Source organism: Tyto alba, unplaced genomic scaffold, assembly GCF_018691265.1.
Source record: "Tyto alba isolate M040663 unplaced genomic scaffold, T.alba_DEE_v4.0 Super-Scaffold_22, whole genome shotgun sequence".
NCBI classification, from domain to species: domain Eukaryota; kingdom Metazoa; phylum Chordata; class Aves; order Strigiformes; family Tytonidae; genus Tyto; species Tyto alba.
Genome location: NW_024881296.1, coordinates 32,234,676 through 32,250,625, shown reverse-complemented (window position 1 = coordinate 32,250,625; position 15,950 = coordinate 32,234,676). Strand labels below are relative to the sequence as shown.

At 38.0% G+C, this 15,950-nt stretch overlaps 1 protein-coding gene across 2 annotated transcripts in view; it reads left to right on the top strand.

Annotated features, from left to right (window-relative positions):
• Positions 1–15,950, top strand: part of LAMA2 (laminin subunit alpha 2) — a 393,841-nt gene that overhangs the window by 152,359 nt on the left and 225,532 nt on the right. For both annotated transcript variants that reach the window (XM_042795940.1, XM_042795938.1), the window contains exons 8-10: positions 906–1,084; positions 2,531–2,630; positions 12,200–12,360. In XM_042795940.1, coding sequence (XP_042651874.1) covers positions 906–1,084; positions 2,531–2,630; positions 12,200–12,360 — 440 coding nt within the window. The remainder of the gene's footprint in view (positions 1–905; positions 1,085–2,530; positions 2,631–12,199; positions 12,361–15,950) is intronic.

The window sequence follows — 15,950 nt, the reverse complement described above, 5'->3', positions numbered from 1 at the left end:
CGGATATCCCCATATTAAAAGTAGTAATTGCTTATTTGTGCCCTGTAAGCTTTGGTCTCAGAGGTCTTTGTTTCAGTAGGGACTGTGTCTGTACTGGGAATGCATTCTTGAATGAGATCAGGGTACATTTATTTTCATTTTTAAGAGAGACTTCTTATGCCCTGTTCAACCTTCAGTGAATTGTACTTTCATGGTGGTAGCAGTTTCCTGGGATCTGGTTCAGATGTGAGGAAAATGACTCCCTACAATGTTGACAAACTTTGGATTTCTCTTTATGTGGAAATGAATGTTTTAATACCACAGAGGAAGAGAGAGAGGGAGCACTACCTCATTTTCACAGCAGCAGGTTATTTGATTAGCTCTCCTGCATGTGGACCTGAAACGTAAGAGTTCAAATCTAAACTTCTAAAGAAGTTTTAAGATTGGGAATCTATTTTTTCTGATATGGACATGTGAAAATCAAGTGGTTTTAGGATGTCTTTCAGCTTTCATGGAAATTATTTTATTTCACTCATACCATTCTGCTGCTTTCCTTGTAATTCCTATTGTATTTTAAACTAGCTGACTCTTTCATGAACCATATGTATGTGCAACCACCAAAATGTTTCTGGACTATCAATTTAAACAGAAAAAAAAAAATAAAACAAAACAGGAAGAACGTAATTAGGTTATATCCTACCAGACAAAACATTGAGAAAAAACCACAACACACAGAATTCCAGGCTGGATTTGTGATGGGACCACAGTACTTTTCACAGGTGAAGTAGTAAATTAATGCTTGGATGTGCTGTCAGTTGCAGTGCAGCACCAATGATAAAATGTTGAACAAGTCTTTTTAATATCTTTGTAACAGCATGACATCTCTAGCCAGAAAGTGTTTGCTAAAACAGTTCCTTCTCTTTTAGCATGCAACTGCCATGGGAAGACTGAGGAGTGTTACTATGATCAGGATGTTGCAGACAGAAAGCAGAGTTTGAATGTCCATGGAGAATACATTGGGGGCGGAGTGTGTGTGAATTGTACAAGCCACACCAGTGGCATAAACTGCGAGACCTGTGTCGACGGTTACTTCAGACCTAAAGGGGTAAATGTGTGTTCCTGTTGCCACTACACTGTAAAGCTTGGTGGCCAAACCATCACTTCAGCATGGGGAGTTAAGTTATTAAAAAGAGATGACACAGTTTGGACTGCCATTTTGTGAAGATTAATTTCTAATTCTGACAGTGTAGCAGTTGCTTTTCACAGATGGAAATCTATGAAGTTAATGCTCACAGAAATAGGAAAGGGAATTGTGTTGATATGAAGGAATGCACTTAGGATCAGGGCCTCCAGCTTGTATTTCAATTAAATTTAAAGGAGGATGTGGTCCTGTAAACAGAACTTTTGCCTCAGTAATGAATTTCAAGATTTGTTATCAAAGATCAAAGAAATATTGCTATATTTGATACTGGAGAAAGATAGTCTGTGATTTTTCTTTTAAAAATGTAATGTAAAATTAATAACCGCTGAAATTCTGTAGTGTTTCATGAATGCCTTTCATTTTCAGTGCAGCAGGAATTGTTTTTTGCATTTTATCATATAAGCCTGTATTTTTATCTAAGTTGAAGCTGTCAGAAGATTAATCTTTATATTAGGTTGTATGGGCTGTGCCTGTGCTTTAGACAGCTATGCTATTAGTGTGTAAGTGTGTGCTTAAATTCCTGATATTTTGTCTGTATAGTTTCAGTTGGGCAAATCATGGCATTTAGTCTGATTCGTTTCCAATCCTCAAACACAGAAAACATCGGCAAATAACAATAATTACAGTCTCCCTGATATACTGGTTTTAGCCTTAGAGCTTGAGAAAGGGAGTACTGATCTATTCAACAGCAGTGTGCTTGATTTTTTTCTCTGAATTGGGTTAGCATCCAACTAATACCATTTTTATATATGTGTGTGTGTATAGTGCGTCTATAGTATGTATATATACCTAGTTCATGGAGAACTTCTACTTTATATTCCCAGTGTGATATTAAACTAAGGTTTGTGTTTGCTTGAGGTAACTTTTTCAAGAAAGGAAATTGTTCCATTTTCTAATGTTCACTTTTCTTCCCTTACCCCTTTTGTTCAATTACTGACTAACTTCAGTTAGTTTTTTGAATCATGTTGACCAGAACAACTGAACTATTTGTCAATGTTACTTTAGGTAGTGAATGCTTAAAATCTACTTCATTACATTTATTGATTTTAATTATCAGTATAACAGACAAGGGTCTGTTATTATCTCTACACCTGTTTTCTTGAGAACATTTGAGAACATGAGAACATTTTTGTATCTAAATCACTTATGTGTTTCTAAATACAAATTCAAAATGTATCTTTAATGCCTAGACTGCATGGGCTAAGTTTGGCAACCATCTAACTTTTGTTAAAGTGTGAGCTACCTACACAGAAGTCATTCTTTTTTTGTTTAAACTTTTTGTTTCAGAAGTAAATAAAATATTTGAATTATTAAAGGCAATGTTTTGTTTTGAAATCCTTGTTTTTATAGATATTGCCAGATAGCCCAGATCCATGCCAGCCATGTTCCTGTGATCCAAATGGGTCTTTACATGATACCTGTGTCAAAGACGAGAAGCATACAGAAGGAGGTAAGATCCCTAAAAGCCATTGATGTTAAAGCTTAAGCTCAGTGATGGTCAAAGAAAAGCTGAAAAACATGTTATACCTCTTTAAAAAAAACTTTTTTTTTTTTTTTTTAAGTTTACTCATGTGAACAATAATCTACCTGCATTCTTATGGTACTTTTCTTTGGAAATTCAGATTTTATATTCCCAAATTTGCTAAGACTTTGTTCAGGTTTATGGCTTGCAGACTTGGGTACATTTGGAAGAGTATTCCCCATGGAATATATTGGAGAATTTTGGCTTTAAAGAGCTTTCTTCTATTACAACAGAGATTAGAGCTAGTACAACCATAATGTTTTAATTTCTTTTCCTCTCTAAGCATATTTCTGTTTGAAACCTAGAAGAAAATCTGTTTGAAAGGTGTCATATTTATGTGCCATCTACATTATTAATATAGAATTGCAAACTGTTTACCACAGCCCTGTAAAGTCTGTCTTCAAATAGAGAATAAACTGCTTCCTTGTGCTTTGGAAACAATGGCTTGCCTTTTTTTTTCTGGTTCTTTTGTTGACAAATTTCTGAAAATACGGTAGGAAGAAAACAACAAAACTCAAGGTCAGTTCTTAAGAGATGTTTTAATTGGGTTAATTACAGTCTATTGACAAAAGATGTCGTAGCGATCTTTTTTGAAACAGAGATCAATGGAACATAAAAGCAGCATAACAGAGATGCAAATACAGGGCCCAGGGTTGTAAAATCTACTGTAACAACCATGTACTGATTGCATCAGTTTAATGAAAGGATACTGATTACTGTCACAGTGGTGTATATGGTGGGTAGACTTTGGCCAGCACAACTGCCCACTCAGCTGCTCTCTCACTACGCTTCTCAGCAGGATAGGGGGAGAAAATAAGATGAAGCAGCTCACAGGTCAAGGTAAAGACCAGGAGTTTGCTTACTAATTATCGTCATGGGCAAAACAGACTTGACTTGGGGAAAATCAATTCAATTTATTGCCAATTTAAATAGATTCTGATAACAATAACCAAAGACAAAAATTGAAAACCTTTCCCCCTCACCTCCTTTTCTTTTTTTTTTTTTTTTTTTCCCTCAGGCTCAACCTCACTCCTTCATTCCCAACTCCTCTACCTCCTCCTCCCCTACCACATGTGGTACAGGGGGATGAGGAATGCGAGTTGTGGTCATTATGGTTCCTCTCTGAAGCTGCTTTCTCCTCACAGTTTTCCCCAGCTCCAGCACAGATCCTTCACATGGTCTGATGACCTTTAGGAAAAAAATCTGCTCCACAATGGGTGTTCTTTTGGGAAATATGCACCTGTTCCTTCATGGGGTCCTCCATGGTGTGCAGTGTGGATATCTGCTCACCATGGTCTCCTCAAGGGGCTAGAGGGGAATCTGCTCCAGTGCCTGGAACACCTCCTCCTCCTCCTTCTCTGACCTCCTCTGACCCGTTCTTTCTTCGGGGCCCAGCCGGGCCCTGTGCAGGGTCTGCTGGAACCGGCTGGAAGCGGCCGTGTCCGGCGTGGGGCAGCCCCGGGCTCCCCTCACAGGGGCCGCCCCGCAGACCCTCCACTGCCAGGCCTGGGCATGGGCAGCCGGTACGGTATGTCACACGGATTGATAGGAGAGACAGTAGCAGCAGAAGAGAGGATGAATCCCAAAGCTGGAAAAAAACCAGCAAGACTGTGTGATGCCTGTACCAAACCTGTGGGTGAGAGTGTACAGGTTACCGGTGACAGACTTAATACAACAGAGAAACCTCTCAAACAGGACAACTTTTATTCAAACATTTGCCACTACTAACATTCAGTGCTTTTGTAAAATACTGAGACTATGATTTTGAGGTGAAAGAATGATTAATTCAAAGAAATGCAATGTCTCACTTGTGTGTAAAGCAGCTGCTTGGTCTCTCAGTTTTTATCTGTTACTGCTGTGGTCTTTTCACACCTTCCATGTTGGCTGCTGGTGTGGGTCATTCTCCAGGGGACTGCCAGCTGAAAGGCAGTTAACAGGCTGTCAGCTCTTCTCTCAGGGGAAGAGGGAAGCAAAAAGATAAAGACATTTTTCCATCTTGTTTGGTTGTCAGTAAGAGTGTCATTAGGAGCTCTCATAATGTCTTATTCTTGCCTCTGAGCCTTCAACAGATCTAAACCATCTCATAGTTGCTTTCTAAATCTGCTTGCACTTTCTGAATCTGACTGGGTGGTACTGTGCTTTAACATCTTGCTTCCTGTATCTCCTCCCACCTTTTTAATCTTTTTTTCTGGTAAATTCTTCTCTTGCCTGTTTTCTGGACATCTCTAGGAAGAGAATAAAGCTCCTGTTTGGACCCTTCCTTTCATTTCTTGCTTTTTCTCTGTTGTCTCCATCCATCTACTCTAAAGATCATTAACTGTAATAAATCAGAAAATCTGTCATGCTGCCATCTTGAAGATAACATATCCAAAAATCAGATTATCTCTGTTTTGCCGCCTTTTACTTTTATTGGCAAGCAGCCAGTCCTGCTCATCTAGCCCTAGGCAATCAAACACGTTTCATATATCAGCGCTTCCTCCAGACCCAAGAACCAGAGAGTTCTTTTGTTTTCTTCACAAAATTAAAACTCTCATAATTTTCTGTTTTGACTATGACCAGCTTCACATGTTCTTCCTGAAATTTAACTCATGTGGGTGCAATTGCTTAGAGGCCTGTTGCTTTTGAGCACATTAGAGTATTCTTAATCTCTGTTGAATCTGCTGTTTGTAACACATCAAATATTTTTTTTCCTTTATTGCTTTTTAGACCCATTGATGTCTCCTCTTTCCAACTTATTTACTGTAGAGGTTATTCTGTGTGTTTAACCTACTTCTTCTCATATATGACAAGCACAACAGTTGTTATTTAGATAACAGCCATGATACATGGAATTCCCTCCCCAAAGTAGTCCATGCATTTGTTCCTAAAACTAGTTGTCTGTGTCCTGCCCAGTCCTTGGAGTCCAATGAGAAGTGGACAATTGCACTGTCTAGACAGTGTTCAGAGGGCAATTCTGATATTTATTTTATTTTATTTACATATTTTAAGACCACAAGAACAAACATAAGTCAGCTTGACACATAACTGGACTTTGTAGCCATTCTACCTACAGTAGTCCTGGTTTTGCTCCTTGTCCTTTCTGTTTATCTGCTTTCCTTTATGTCTTCTTCTACTAAATAAAGTTCCAACACATCAGGAAAACTGTTTACTTCTCGCACAGTATGTTTGATTATAGTGCTTGGACCAGTGGCCCAGATTTTTTACTATAATGTCTTATTCAACCGAGAAGACACGATAATACTAGTTGAAATAAAAAGCCTTTTTAATATTTCTTTTAACAAAAGATTTTTGTGGTAATGGAGTAGGTTGTGTTTGAATCAAGAGCAGGATATAATTTTTAGCATAAAACTATCCTGAAAGCAGATCACTTTTTTTTTTTTTTTCCCTCAAATTTATATTCAATACACTGATAAAATTCTTACTGTACACTGCTTACCCTTGGCTGCAGTTGGGTTTGAAGCACTGGGGAGCCTTCATAAAGGAAAGGTTGGAAAGCATGATCTGTCTGAAGGAATCTATCCACCTGTGAATCAGAATGAATACACACTGGGTAGGCTGAAATACATCTCAGAGTTGTCTGGCTGATTGTTTAAGGATAAATCGTTTGCTTGGTGTAAGACAAGAATATGCTGTTTAAATGTGTGGTAAGCAAATGAATCAGGAAGATTAAAAACATTAATGTAAAATGGAAATATGATAATAAGGAAAATCACCAGGGATATAAAGTCACTGTGAACCGTTTTCAAGGAAAACAAAGCTGGAGGCTGTACATTCTCTGTGTGCTTGAACACTGTAGGTAAGTAACAATTAAAATGAAAAATTGTAGAAAATACCATAAGAACTGGTACACTGATGAAGTACACCAAGAGGATTTAAATGACTGCATCCTGTAGTTGTCATCAGGTTTCGGTAGATAAGAGAAGGACATGAAGGAGTCACTTTATAATTGACCAGGCATTGTTTTAGGGGAAAAAAAAAGTATTTTTTTATATTAAGCATGTATAATATCCAATTTTATCAGCCTAGTATAACTTTGTCCTCACGTGTTTCACTTGGCATTCTGAAATGAAATACTATTATTCTAGCTTGTATAGTATGTTTTTGGTTTTGAATCTTCAAAAATGCTTTTCAGATATTCTTTCATAGCAACATTATACGGTATGTTCATGAGCAATATAGAAAAGATAGAGTTGGAAACTTACAATAAATCATAGTATGTTTGCAAACTGTGGTACTGATAAAATAAACTGATCAAAATGTCTCTAGGTTTGTAACTGAAAGGAAATAATTTTGAAACTGAACTTGTCCACCTATGTCCCATCCATCTTAGTAAAAAGTAAACTTGACCATTGCTGATATTGTGATCACTTGCAATTGTCCATACAGAAATGAAGGTGGAATCTAGACATTCAGAACTGCTCCCTACTCCAGTTATTAGGCTTTCTCAGTGATTCAGTGCTATTGTTTCATGCTGTAGCGGCTAGATTTTAATAAATAGCCATTTTACTTGGCTTTTAAGAACTTGCAAGAGGTATGAGGTTTGGAAACTGTCAGAGCTTTGTGACTCGGTCTTCATTGTGTGCTATCATGCAGTGAGGTTTTTTCCCTATTGCCTATTTATGTAGAATATAATCCCATTGAGAGATGTTTATTTTTGCTGAAAAACTTTCTCAGACATTTGTTGTGGGTTGAGCTCAGAGGGCAACTGAGCACCACACAGCCGCTCACTCCCCCCTTCCCCTCCCAGTGCTGGGAAGGAGAACATAAAGCAAAAGGCTTGGGATTCGAGATAAGGACATGTAGGGATGATTCACCCATTACAGTCACAGACAAAAGACAGACTCGTTAGGGGAAGAAAAAAGAACATAAATTTAATATGGATGCTAGCAACAACACTTAGCAAGCAGAGTGAGACAGTGAGAAGCATTACCACATCTTAAAAACACCTTCCCTGACCCATCCCTTCTTCCTGGGCTCAGCTTTGCTCCCCATATTTCTGCCTTCTCCTGCCCAGTGGCACAGGGGCAGGGAATGGGGGGTGCAGTCATTGTTGCTGGTTCTTTCCCCTTGGAGGGGGGAAACTCCTTGCACTCTTCCCGGGCTCCAGTGTTGCCCACCTCTCACAGGAGACAGTCCTCCACCAAATTTCTCCAACATGAGTCCCTCCTACAGGCTGCGACGTTTCCCTAGTTGCTCCGGCTTGGGACACCCCAACATGTTGCAGCCCTCCCAGTGCTGAACAACAACATCAGGGGCTACTTCTTCCCACAGAGTCCCAGCCTTCTTTGGGTGCAGCCGCCTGCTCCAGCGCGGGCTCCTTCATGGGCTGCAGGTCGGCATCTGCTGCACTGTGGGCCTCCATGGGCAGTAGGGGGGAATGGCTCCTGCCATGTCACCACAGACTGAGGGGACTCTCTGCACTGGTGCACGTCCCCTCCTCCTTCTCCTTTTTTCTACTGACCTCGATGTTCACATAGATGTTCTCCTCACAACTCCAACTCCTCCTCCCTGGATCCCCTTCTTAAATAAGTTATCACAGAGGCGCAGCTAATTGGTTTGGCCTTGTTTCCGAGGTGGGTCTGACTTGGAGCCAAGGGAGCTTTGAGAGGGTTCTCACAGGAGCCCACCACTGTAGCCCCCTCCTCTGCTACCAAAAACCCCACCACTCACTCAAACCCAGCACAACATGTTAGAATAAATAAGGTCCAGACATCTCAATCTTTACTCAGGCTTCGTAGTACTTTGCTCAGCAAGCAGTCCCACTGACTTACAGGAGATACTTTTTGAAATTTATACACTGTTGAGCAGGAGTGAAAATGGCAGAGGCCAGTCCTGGGACTGCAGGTATTTTCAAGGGTCTGGTGCATGCTTTTGCATGTATTTCTTTTTTTGTAGTTTTGGAAGACTGTTAGGCTGGGAGAAAACTGACTGATAAAACTCATATTTCAAGATGACTCATCCTTTAGGATGAACTTTCAAAGCCTCTGTACTCTCAAAGATAGGACAGAAACTGATAGTATTCAGGTAGAAAACAGGGAATAACAGTTTCAACAAATAAAGCCCCATTCAAACAAGGCCTGTGAAGTAATAGACCAAAAGCAAAAGAAGATGTGCTTCTGCTGAAATGTTAGTTCATTGCAACAACAACAAAAGACAGACCTGAAACATCTGCCCTAAATTGAAATGTAATTAGGCTGCTGACGTGGTATGCACTACATATGCACTACAGAAGCCTGTTCAAAGATAGCCAGTGGGACACTGACAGGAGTTTGCATACTGTGTAATACAGTGACAGCTTAGATCTTGCAAGTGCTGTAAATGAAAGAAGGCATTGAGCCAAATAAAATATACAGATGAACCACATCAACAAGCGTAAGAGCTGGAAGAGTATATGACAGTTAGTAGTCTCTACGCCTTCCTCTCTTTGTTGAGGTCCCTTGATAGATGGTAGGCTGAAGGTTATCCCTGACTGTGTACATATATTGCATAAGAAAGGGGATTGCTGGGCTGGTGGCGATGGAGCTTCCAATCCTGGTCTCTCTTCCTTAACTGCAGAGAAAGGAAAGAGCAGGATAAGGGAAAGTTCTTGATGGGAAATTAAAAAAATGGACTGACTAGACAGATTTAAATGAGTATTCGGGAGTTGTTCCATCCTGAGACATTTAATTGAATTTGAGTTTGCTAAGACTTAACTCGTGAACGTAAGAATGAGTTCTTGAAACTTTCAAATACGACTGGCTTACTTCTAAAGAGTTAGTCTCACCTGTGTGCTTTACTGCTGAACCCTGGTGTACAGCAGGGTATTTTCATCTGGAAGGAATGGAAGTTTCTCTCATAAGACAAGACTGTCCAGCTAGGACATGTTGACCTAGATTACAAAAGAGCGTGAGGCTTGCTGTGCTGTAGGGCTGCGCCAGTGGCTAGTTGGGAGGAGGGTAACTCAAAAATTTGAGAATCAGGTGGGACACAGGCATCAAATCCCATGGTGCACATTGTTTTGTGATAGTAAATAACACCAAAATTTCATGCACTGAAGTTCTGTGTATATTTAGGACAGATCAAGGAAGTGACAGTCAATATGATGTGCTAGAAGAGATCAAAAAGGCTGCAAAGTTAGAGAAGACAGATTGAATTTCATGTCTGTATAGATTAATGGATAATATTATTTAAAACTCCTGTAGGTGACTGCATCTCAAAACAGCTAGTTAGAGAAAACATAAAAAGAGAAGCACCTCTGGATTTATGCACGAGGAACTGGTTTAAAACTCTCCTCTTGAAGGGCAAATTCAACATTCTTGTAGGAATGAGAAGGCCTCCCTATAAAACAACTTAATCAAAGCAAGGAAACCTTTAAAAAGAAAATCAAAATGAACAATTCAAGATTGCTGATGGCAAGCATAGGGTTTATAGACTGCATATTAGACATTCAGGGAAGATGCATTTCTCTAGTTCAAAATTATTCAAGCAACACAATTAAGCAAGAAAAAAATAATCTATTAAACAATAAAAAAGAAGCTCCATGAAAAAGCAGCAGTTATATTCAATTGGGAATAATAGAAAAGGACATAAACTGTGACAGATTCTGGAAGGTCATACTCTTAATAACACGTACACATATATTAAGGAATAATTTGGTAAATGCTTAAATGTTACTGAGAAGTACTTCTTCAGATAAATCAGAATCCAAAAGATTACTAGAGATTCAAAGGAGTTAAATACGATTAAGGTGTAATCAAGTTATATCCAGAGATCTCAAGAAAGAAAAGGACACAGCAGAAAATCCGAAAAAGCTAGATTAGTTCATTTGTATCAGTGAATAGAAAAGCTCAGGGAATTTCCCACTTGGGAGTCTTTGTTCATGGGAACAAGTCAGAAAAACTGTCTCAAACAGAAGTGTCAAGTTTAGAGCAAGCTGATAAATGAAGAATAAAAATTAATCAGGCATATATTGTATTTATCCATGTCTTCTGGCTGTAGTTAAAAATGAGGTTGCTTGAAGCATTAAAAATAGTTTATAATACTTTTAAAAACTTACATTAATATTACATAAATAGAAACTCTTTATCCAACTTGTAAAAGGCAGGCAGAGGTTTCCAGTAAAGTAAAATCAGAAGGTCTGATTTCTGTACCAGGCAAATCAGTAGAACTACAGTAAATGATTTATACCATTTCTGAACTGTGGCAGAAATAGGCAAAACTCAAGATCAGGTTTTTTGTAGAGGGCAGTGTGCCTTATGAATCTGTTTGAAGGATTCAATGAACATGTGAACAAAGGCTCATTTGATTAATATTGTATTTTGATTTTCAAAAAGTTTTGACAAGATCCTTCATGAAAGACCATGAAAGAAAGTGTACTAGAATAAGGAGGAAAAGCTCTTTCATGGATTAGTACTTGGTTAAAAGAATAAATGGACCATTTTGACAGTGATGATCAATATGAACTGTTGAAAATATTCATATTTAACCTGGAAAATGGATGAGTAGGAAGGTGACAAAGTTAGCAAGTACAAAATCTTTCAGCATAGAAAAATGAAAGAACTGCAAAATGTTCAGAAAGATCTCAAGATAGTCACTGGCTGGGTAGTAAAATAACATGAATTTCTGTAGCGATTAAAGGAAAAATAGAACATGGAGAAAAGTAGTTCTACTTGTACGTTGATTACAGAGATTTCTGAATTAAGCACTACCAGCTGTGAAACAGCACTTAGAATTACCTTGGGCTGTACCCTGGATCTATCAGCTCAGTGCTGGCTCAGAGATAGTAAAAAAAGTCAACAGGGCCTTAGGAAATATTAATGATGTTTGAAAAACAAAACTGAAAAAAAACATCAAACCATTTATAGATCCACACTATGGACCCTTCTTCTTAAATAATTTATTAGAACTGGAAACAGTGCAGAGGAGGACAATAGAGATTTTCAGCCATACAAAGCAGTTTCTGTGTAAAGAGTTATTAAACAGGCTCAGGAGTTTTTGATGTATGAAATAAAAATGATATGGTAGAGGTGTATTGAAATCACAGATGACATGGAGAAAGTGAGTAGGGAATGGTTACTTTCTGGTTATATGATGAGAATTAGATGGCAATAAGTACAGGTTTAACACACACCAGTGTTTTCTTTCACACTACACCTGGCCAAATGTGGAACTTACTGCTAGGGAGCTTTATGGATTCTGAAAGTAAAAGTATGGAAGACAAGCTTTTTAGGGACTATTTGATGCAAGGAAGTAGGCATATCTCAGCTTAGAAGATATCTGATAAGTGGATTTCTGGAAGCTCAGAATTCACTATATACTTGCTATGTTCTTACATGCTTTATTCTAGCCTCTCTCAAACAGGATACTGAGTTAAACAGACATGTGATCTGACCCACAGTAAATGCCCTTATGTTACACATACCAAAGTTGTTGCTTTGAGCACTCTAACACACATACCTGATAATAATAATAACAACGATAAATCAAATATGTCTTATGTTTTCTCCCTCTTCCCATAGACATGCTGCCTGGTTTCTGTCACTGCAAGACTGGCTATGCAGGAGAGAGCTGCAATAGATGTGCTTTGGGTTATACAGGATATCCTGAGTGCCTGCCCTGCAACTGCTCAGTGGAAGGCAGTGGGAATGTTGACCCTTGCATAGGTCCCTGCATCTGCAAGGTATGAATGTTAAATTCTTCTGAGTCATGGGAGAATACTAATGATACTGAAGGATTGCAATTAATGGTTTTCTATCATACAATAGAGTTCCACTCTCCTACCTAGATGAGTTAATGCCTATGTTAGTCACTTCTCATAGAACACTTGTTCTTGGTCCTGTAAAGTCTTACATTGTCTCGTGTTGTCTCAGTACTCGCTGTAATTAACGTAGGTAGCTAGGAGCCTGCTGCCAGTCATGCAAGTCCTTAGAAATCTGTAATGAAGGGATACTTAAGAAGCCTGTGAATCATTTGTTTCAAACTTGCATCATCATCTACTCAGAAACTATATGTTTGAAGTATTGTAGACTCTAAAACTAATCTGTAGTATGACTTCAAAAGAGAAAGTGAGGTGAACCAATGATGTATTGAAGCAATCAATGAAGTTGCCTTTTAGGAGTTGTCATTAAGGACATAATCCTCTTTTCTTGATAAATTCCAAATTGAGAGTATTCTTTTCTGACTTGAAATGGTTGTTTAGAAATATCTAACATATTTAAAAGGTAATAATCCATCCTTTCTGTAGGATGAATTTCTTAATTTCTAGAAAGAAAATTTAAGAATGATTTTCTCAGTGTGCCTTCATGTACTTCCAGCAACACGACATTATATTCAACACAAATAAAATAAAAAAAAACATTTAATAACATATGCATCCACTTCTTATAAAATACCTAGTTATCAGAAATGCTTTAGAAATGGTGGTGCTCTGTAAATCACAGTTTACTAAGTGACCATGAATAGGCCCAAAGGACAACATACTGTACTGTGGGTCAATTTTTCTGTGTTGTACCTGTGGGGTTTTCCTTCCAGCATTTAATTAAAAGAATTAGTCACAAATGTGGATTTAAAAATACTTACATTATGTCCTTAAATACAAGACTGTACAAAAAATACTTCAATCTATCAGCTCATGCTGCATGCACACATAAAGCTCTGGTGTGACAGCTGAATAGCACTGAAATCTACTCAGAGAATTAACCTTATCCTCACTTTATGTAACGGTCACATGCTCTCTGTCAGAAATAAAATCTATCCATATCACAGTTCTAATTCCTTAGCTATCAAGTCTAGAACATCAGAAAAGGAGTGCTTTTGCTATATTCTGACTTGAAAGGGAGCTTTTATGAAAGTATCATATGCCAAATACAACATAACCACTGCTGAATGGTTCATATTATTATGACATTATTTGTGTAATGGCAAAGTGATCTGTTAGTACAATCAGACCAAAATGAACAAATACAGAATAGAGATAATTGTTCGTATCCCAGAGAGTCCACACTATATACACTTTTCCCTCTGTGTTCATCCTTTGTTTCCTTTCTGCTCCTCTAATCCCTTCTTAAGTGCTGTGGGAGAATAATGATACCCTTTGCAGATAGCTGAGATACAGATACATACACATTTATTTTCACTACCAATCTTCAAATTCAAATCAAAGCAGATTATGGTCAAAGGGACACTGAAATCATCAGATTAGTTATGCTCCATATGAAGAATAAAGTGGGATGTCTGGACAAGTTAATAGCAGGTCTTAGGAAAAATGCTTCCCTTATTTTAATCACATCTTTCAATTACATATGATGAGCTCTAAATTTACTAAAGACAGTTTTCTTGTAGAGGAAATTGACTGCTGAAAAACAGTTCTAACTGTAAGCAGCAAAATGAAACAAAGTAGACATTAGATTGTTATCTTTACCATATTATCCATAGTAAACTAAAACACAGAAAAGTGAGGGACAAGTGTAAATGAGTGTTTTACCACAAATTATCTCAGAGACCTTTCTGAAAGTATATGGTCAAAGTCTCGTTTTTGCATAATTTAAAACTGGACTGAACAGAATATTCAGAAATAAATGAGGCAGTTGAAACGTTGCTTCATTGGATGAAGGATAGGTTAGATCTCCTTTCCAACTTCGAGTTTTATGTATCTGTTATCCACTGAATTTGCTGCCTACTCAATAGAATTATACAGCTTTTACTAACTGATGACATGCTTGTGACTGCAGAGTAGGCCAACTTTTTGTTTAAACACATGTTTTTGCTTTTCAAGTTTCTGTTTTTTTTTTTTTATTTTATTTTGCCCTTCCTATTCTACACACACTAAGCACATCAGCAAAGCCTGAAACTTTTGGGACCAGGGTTCATAAGTAGTAGAATTGTGTGTGAGAGGATTTGGGTGCCTGTGAGTTCCCAATTGTTATTTTTCATATGAAGCATGAGTAGCTGGGTGATTTCAGCATACCTATGACAATATTATGCATTGATTAATCCTGAGATTGCTGATGGAAATGTAAAAATGCCTTTCTTTAAATTAATGAGATATTGAAGTTAACAGTGATTGACAGATAGCCTTGAGTTGTATTAAAGAGAATTTTGGTTTATTGAAGGGAGTCTATATGATGTTGTTGAAGGGGAGCATAGATACAGCACAGCAATAGAGAGCCAGCAAAGATATTTTGCTGCACATATTGTTACTGTATAATTAGTGGTGAAAACCTATTTACATTTTCATTTTATCTCCTTCTTTACCTGTCCTTATCCTTTCCCCCTCATTGTCCCTATTTTCTCTCCATACCTCCACATGCTTTGCCCTGCTTTTTTCGTCTTTGCTAGATCTTAACCAGGAGGCTATCCAATGGTTTTTGGTGAACTTCAGAGCTGTGTATTTCAAGCAATCATAGACTACACAGCGTGGGCAGGCTTTTTATAATGTGTTCATTCTCTGCTGACGTGGAGCCAACAATTTGGTACTGTGTGCATACCATAAAGCACTGTCTCCAGGATTAAAGAGACTACATATAACATTTTTGAAAGGAAAAGAATTTTCTGGGCTATCTTGGGAAAAATATTGAATTACTAAGCCAGTGCCATAGCATGAGTCTTTTGCAACATATTCCTTGTAGAAGAGCTAGCTTTATCTTTGCCTACAGGACAAATCAATTTATTGTATAAGGTAACAGGACTTACTTAATGCACAACATAAGCTTTCACTGAAAAAATGTAGTTACCAAGTGCTAAGTTTAGAATTCTTCTTGTATGTTTAGTGCCTGGCTTTCTGCAGGGGAGGAGTTTGCAGATCTGACTGCATGGCTGGCAAACATGTGCAGTTATGGAAAGAAGAAATGCAGCCCTTTTGACACTTGGATTTAGCCCGTATTCATCTATTAATGACAGACCACTGAAAAACTGACATGCTGAATGATTGATACAACTAATACTGTGTACCTGTGGTTTGCATCAATTGGGCATGCACAGATTTTATCAGCCATACCTACAAACTACAGTTGTTGAGTAACGTTGTGTCCCATACTTCCTACCCCTCTGATACTCTTAAGTGTAAAGGAGTTAATTTAGGTTATTCCCTGAAATCAGACATGTCCGTTCATGTAGAAAAATTAAAAATCTTACTATGTCCAAATTCTGTGTCCTGTTATTTACATGCAGCTGTAGTAACTTCTATTATCTAGAGGATGTGCTACTAACATTCACAAAAGTCTTTATATTCCTGCATTTATACTCTCCTGCAAAGTAGAAAGCTGGTGATCT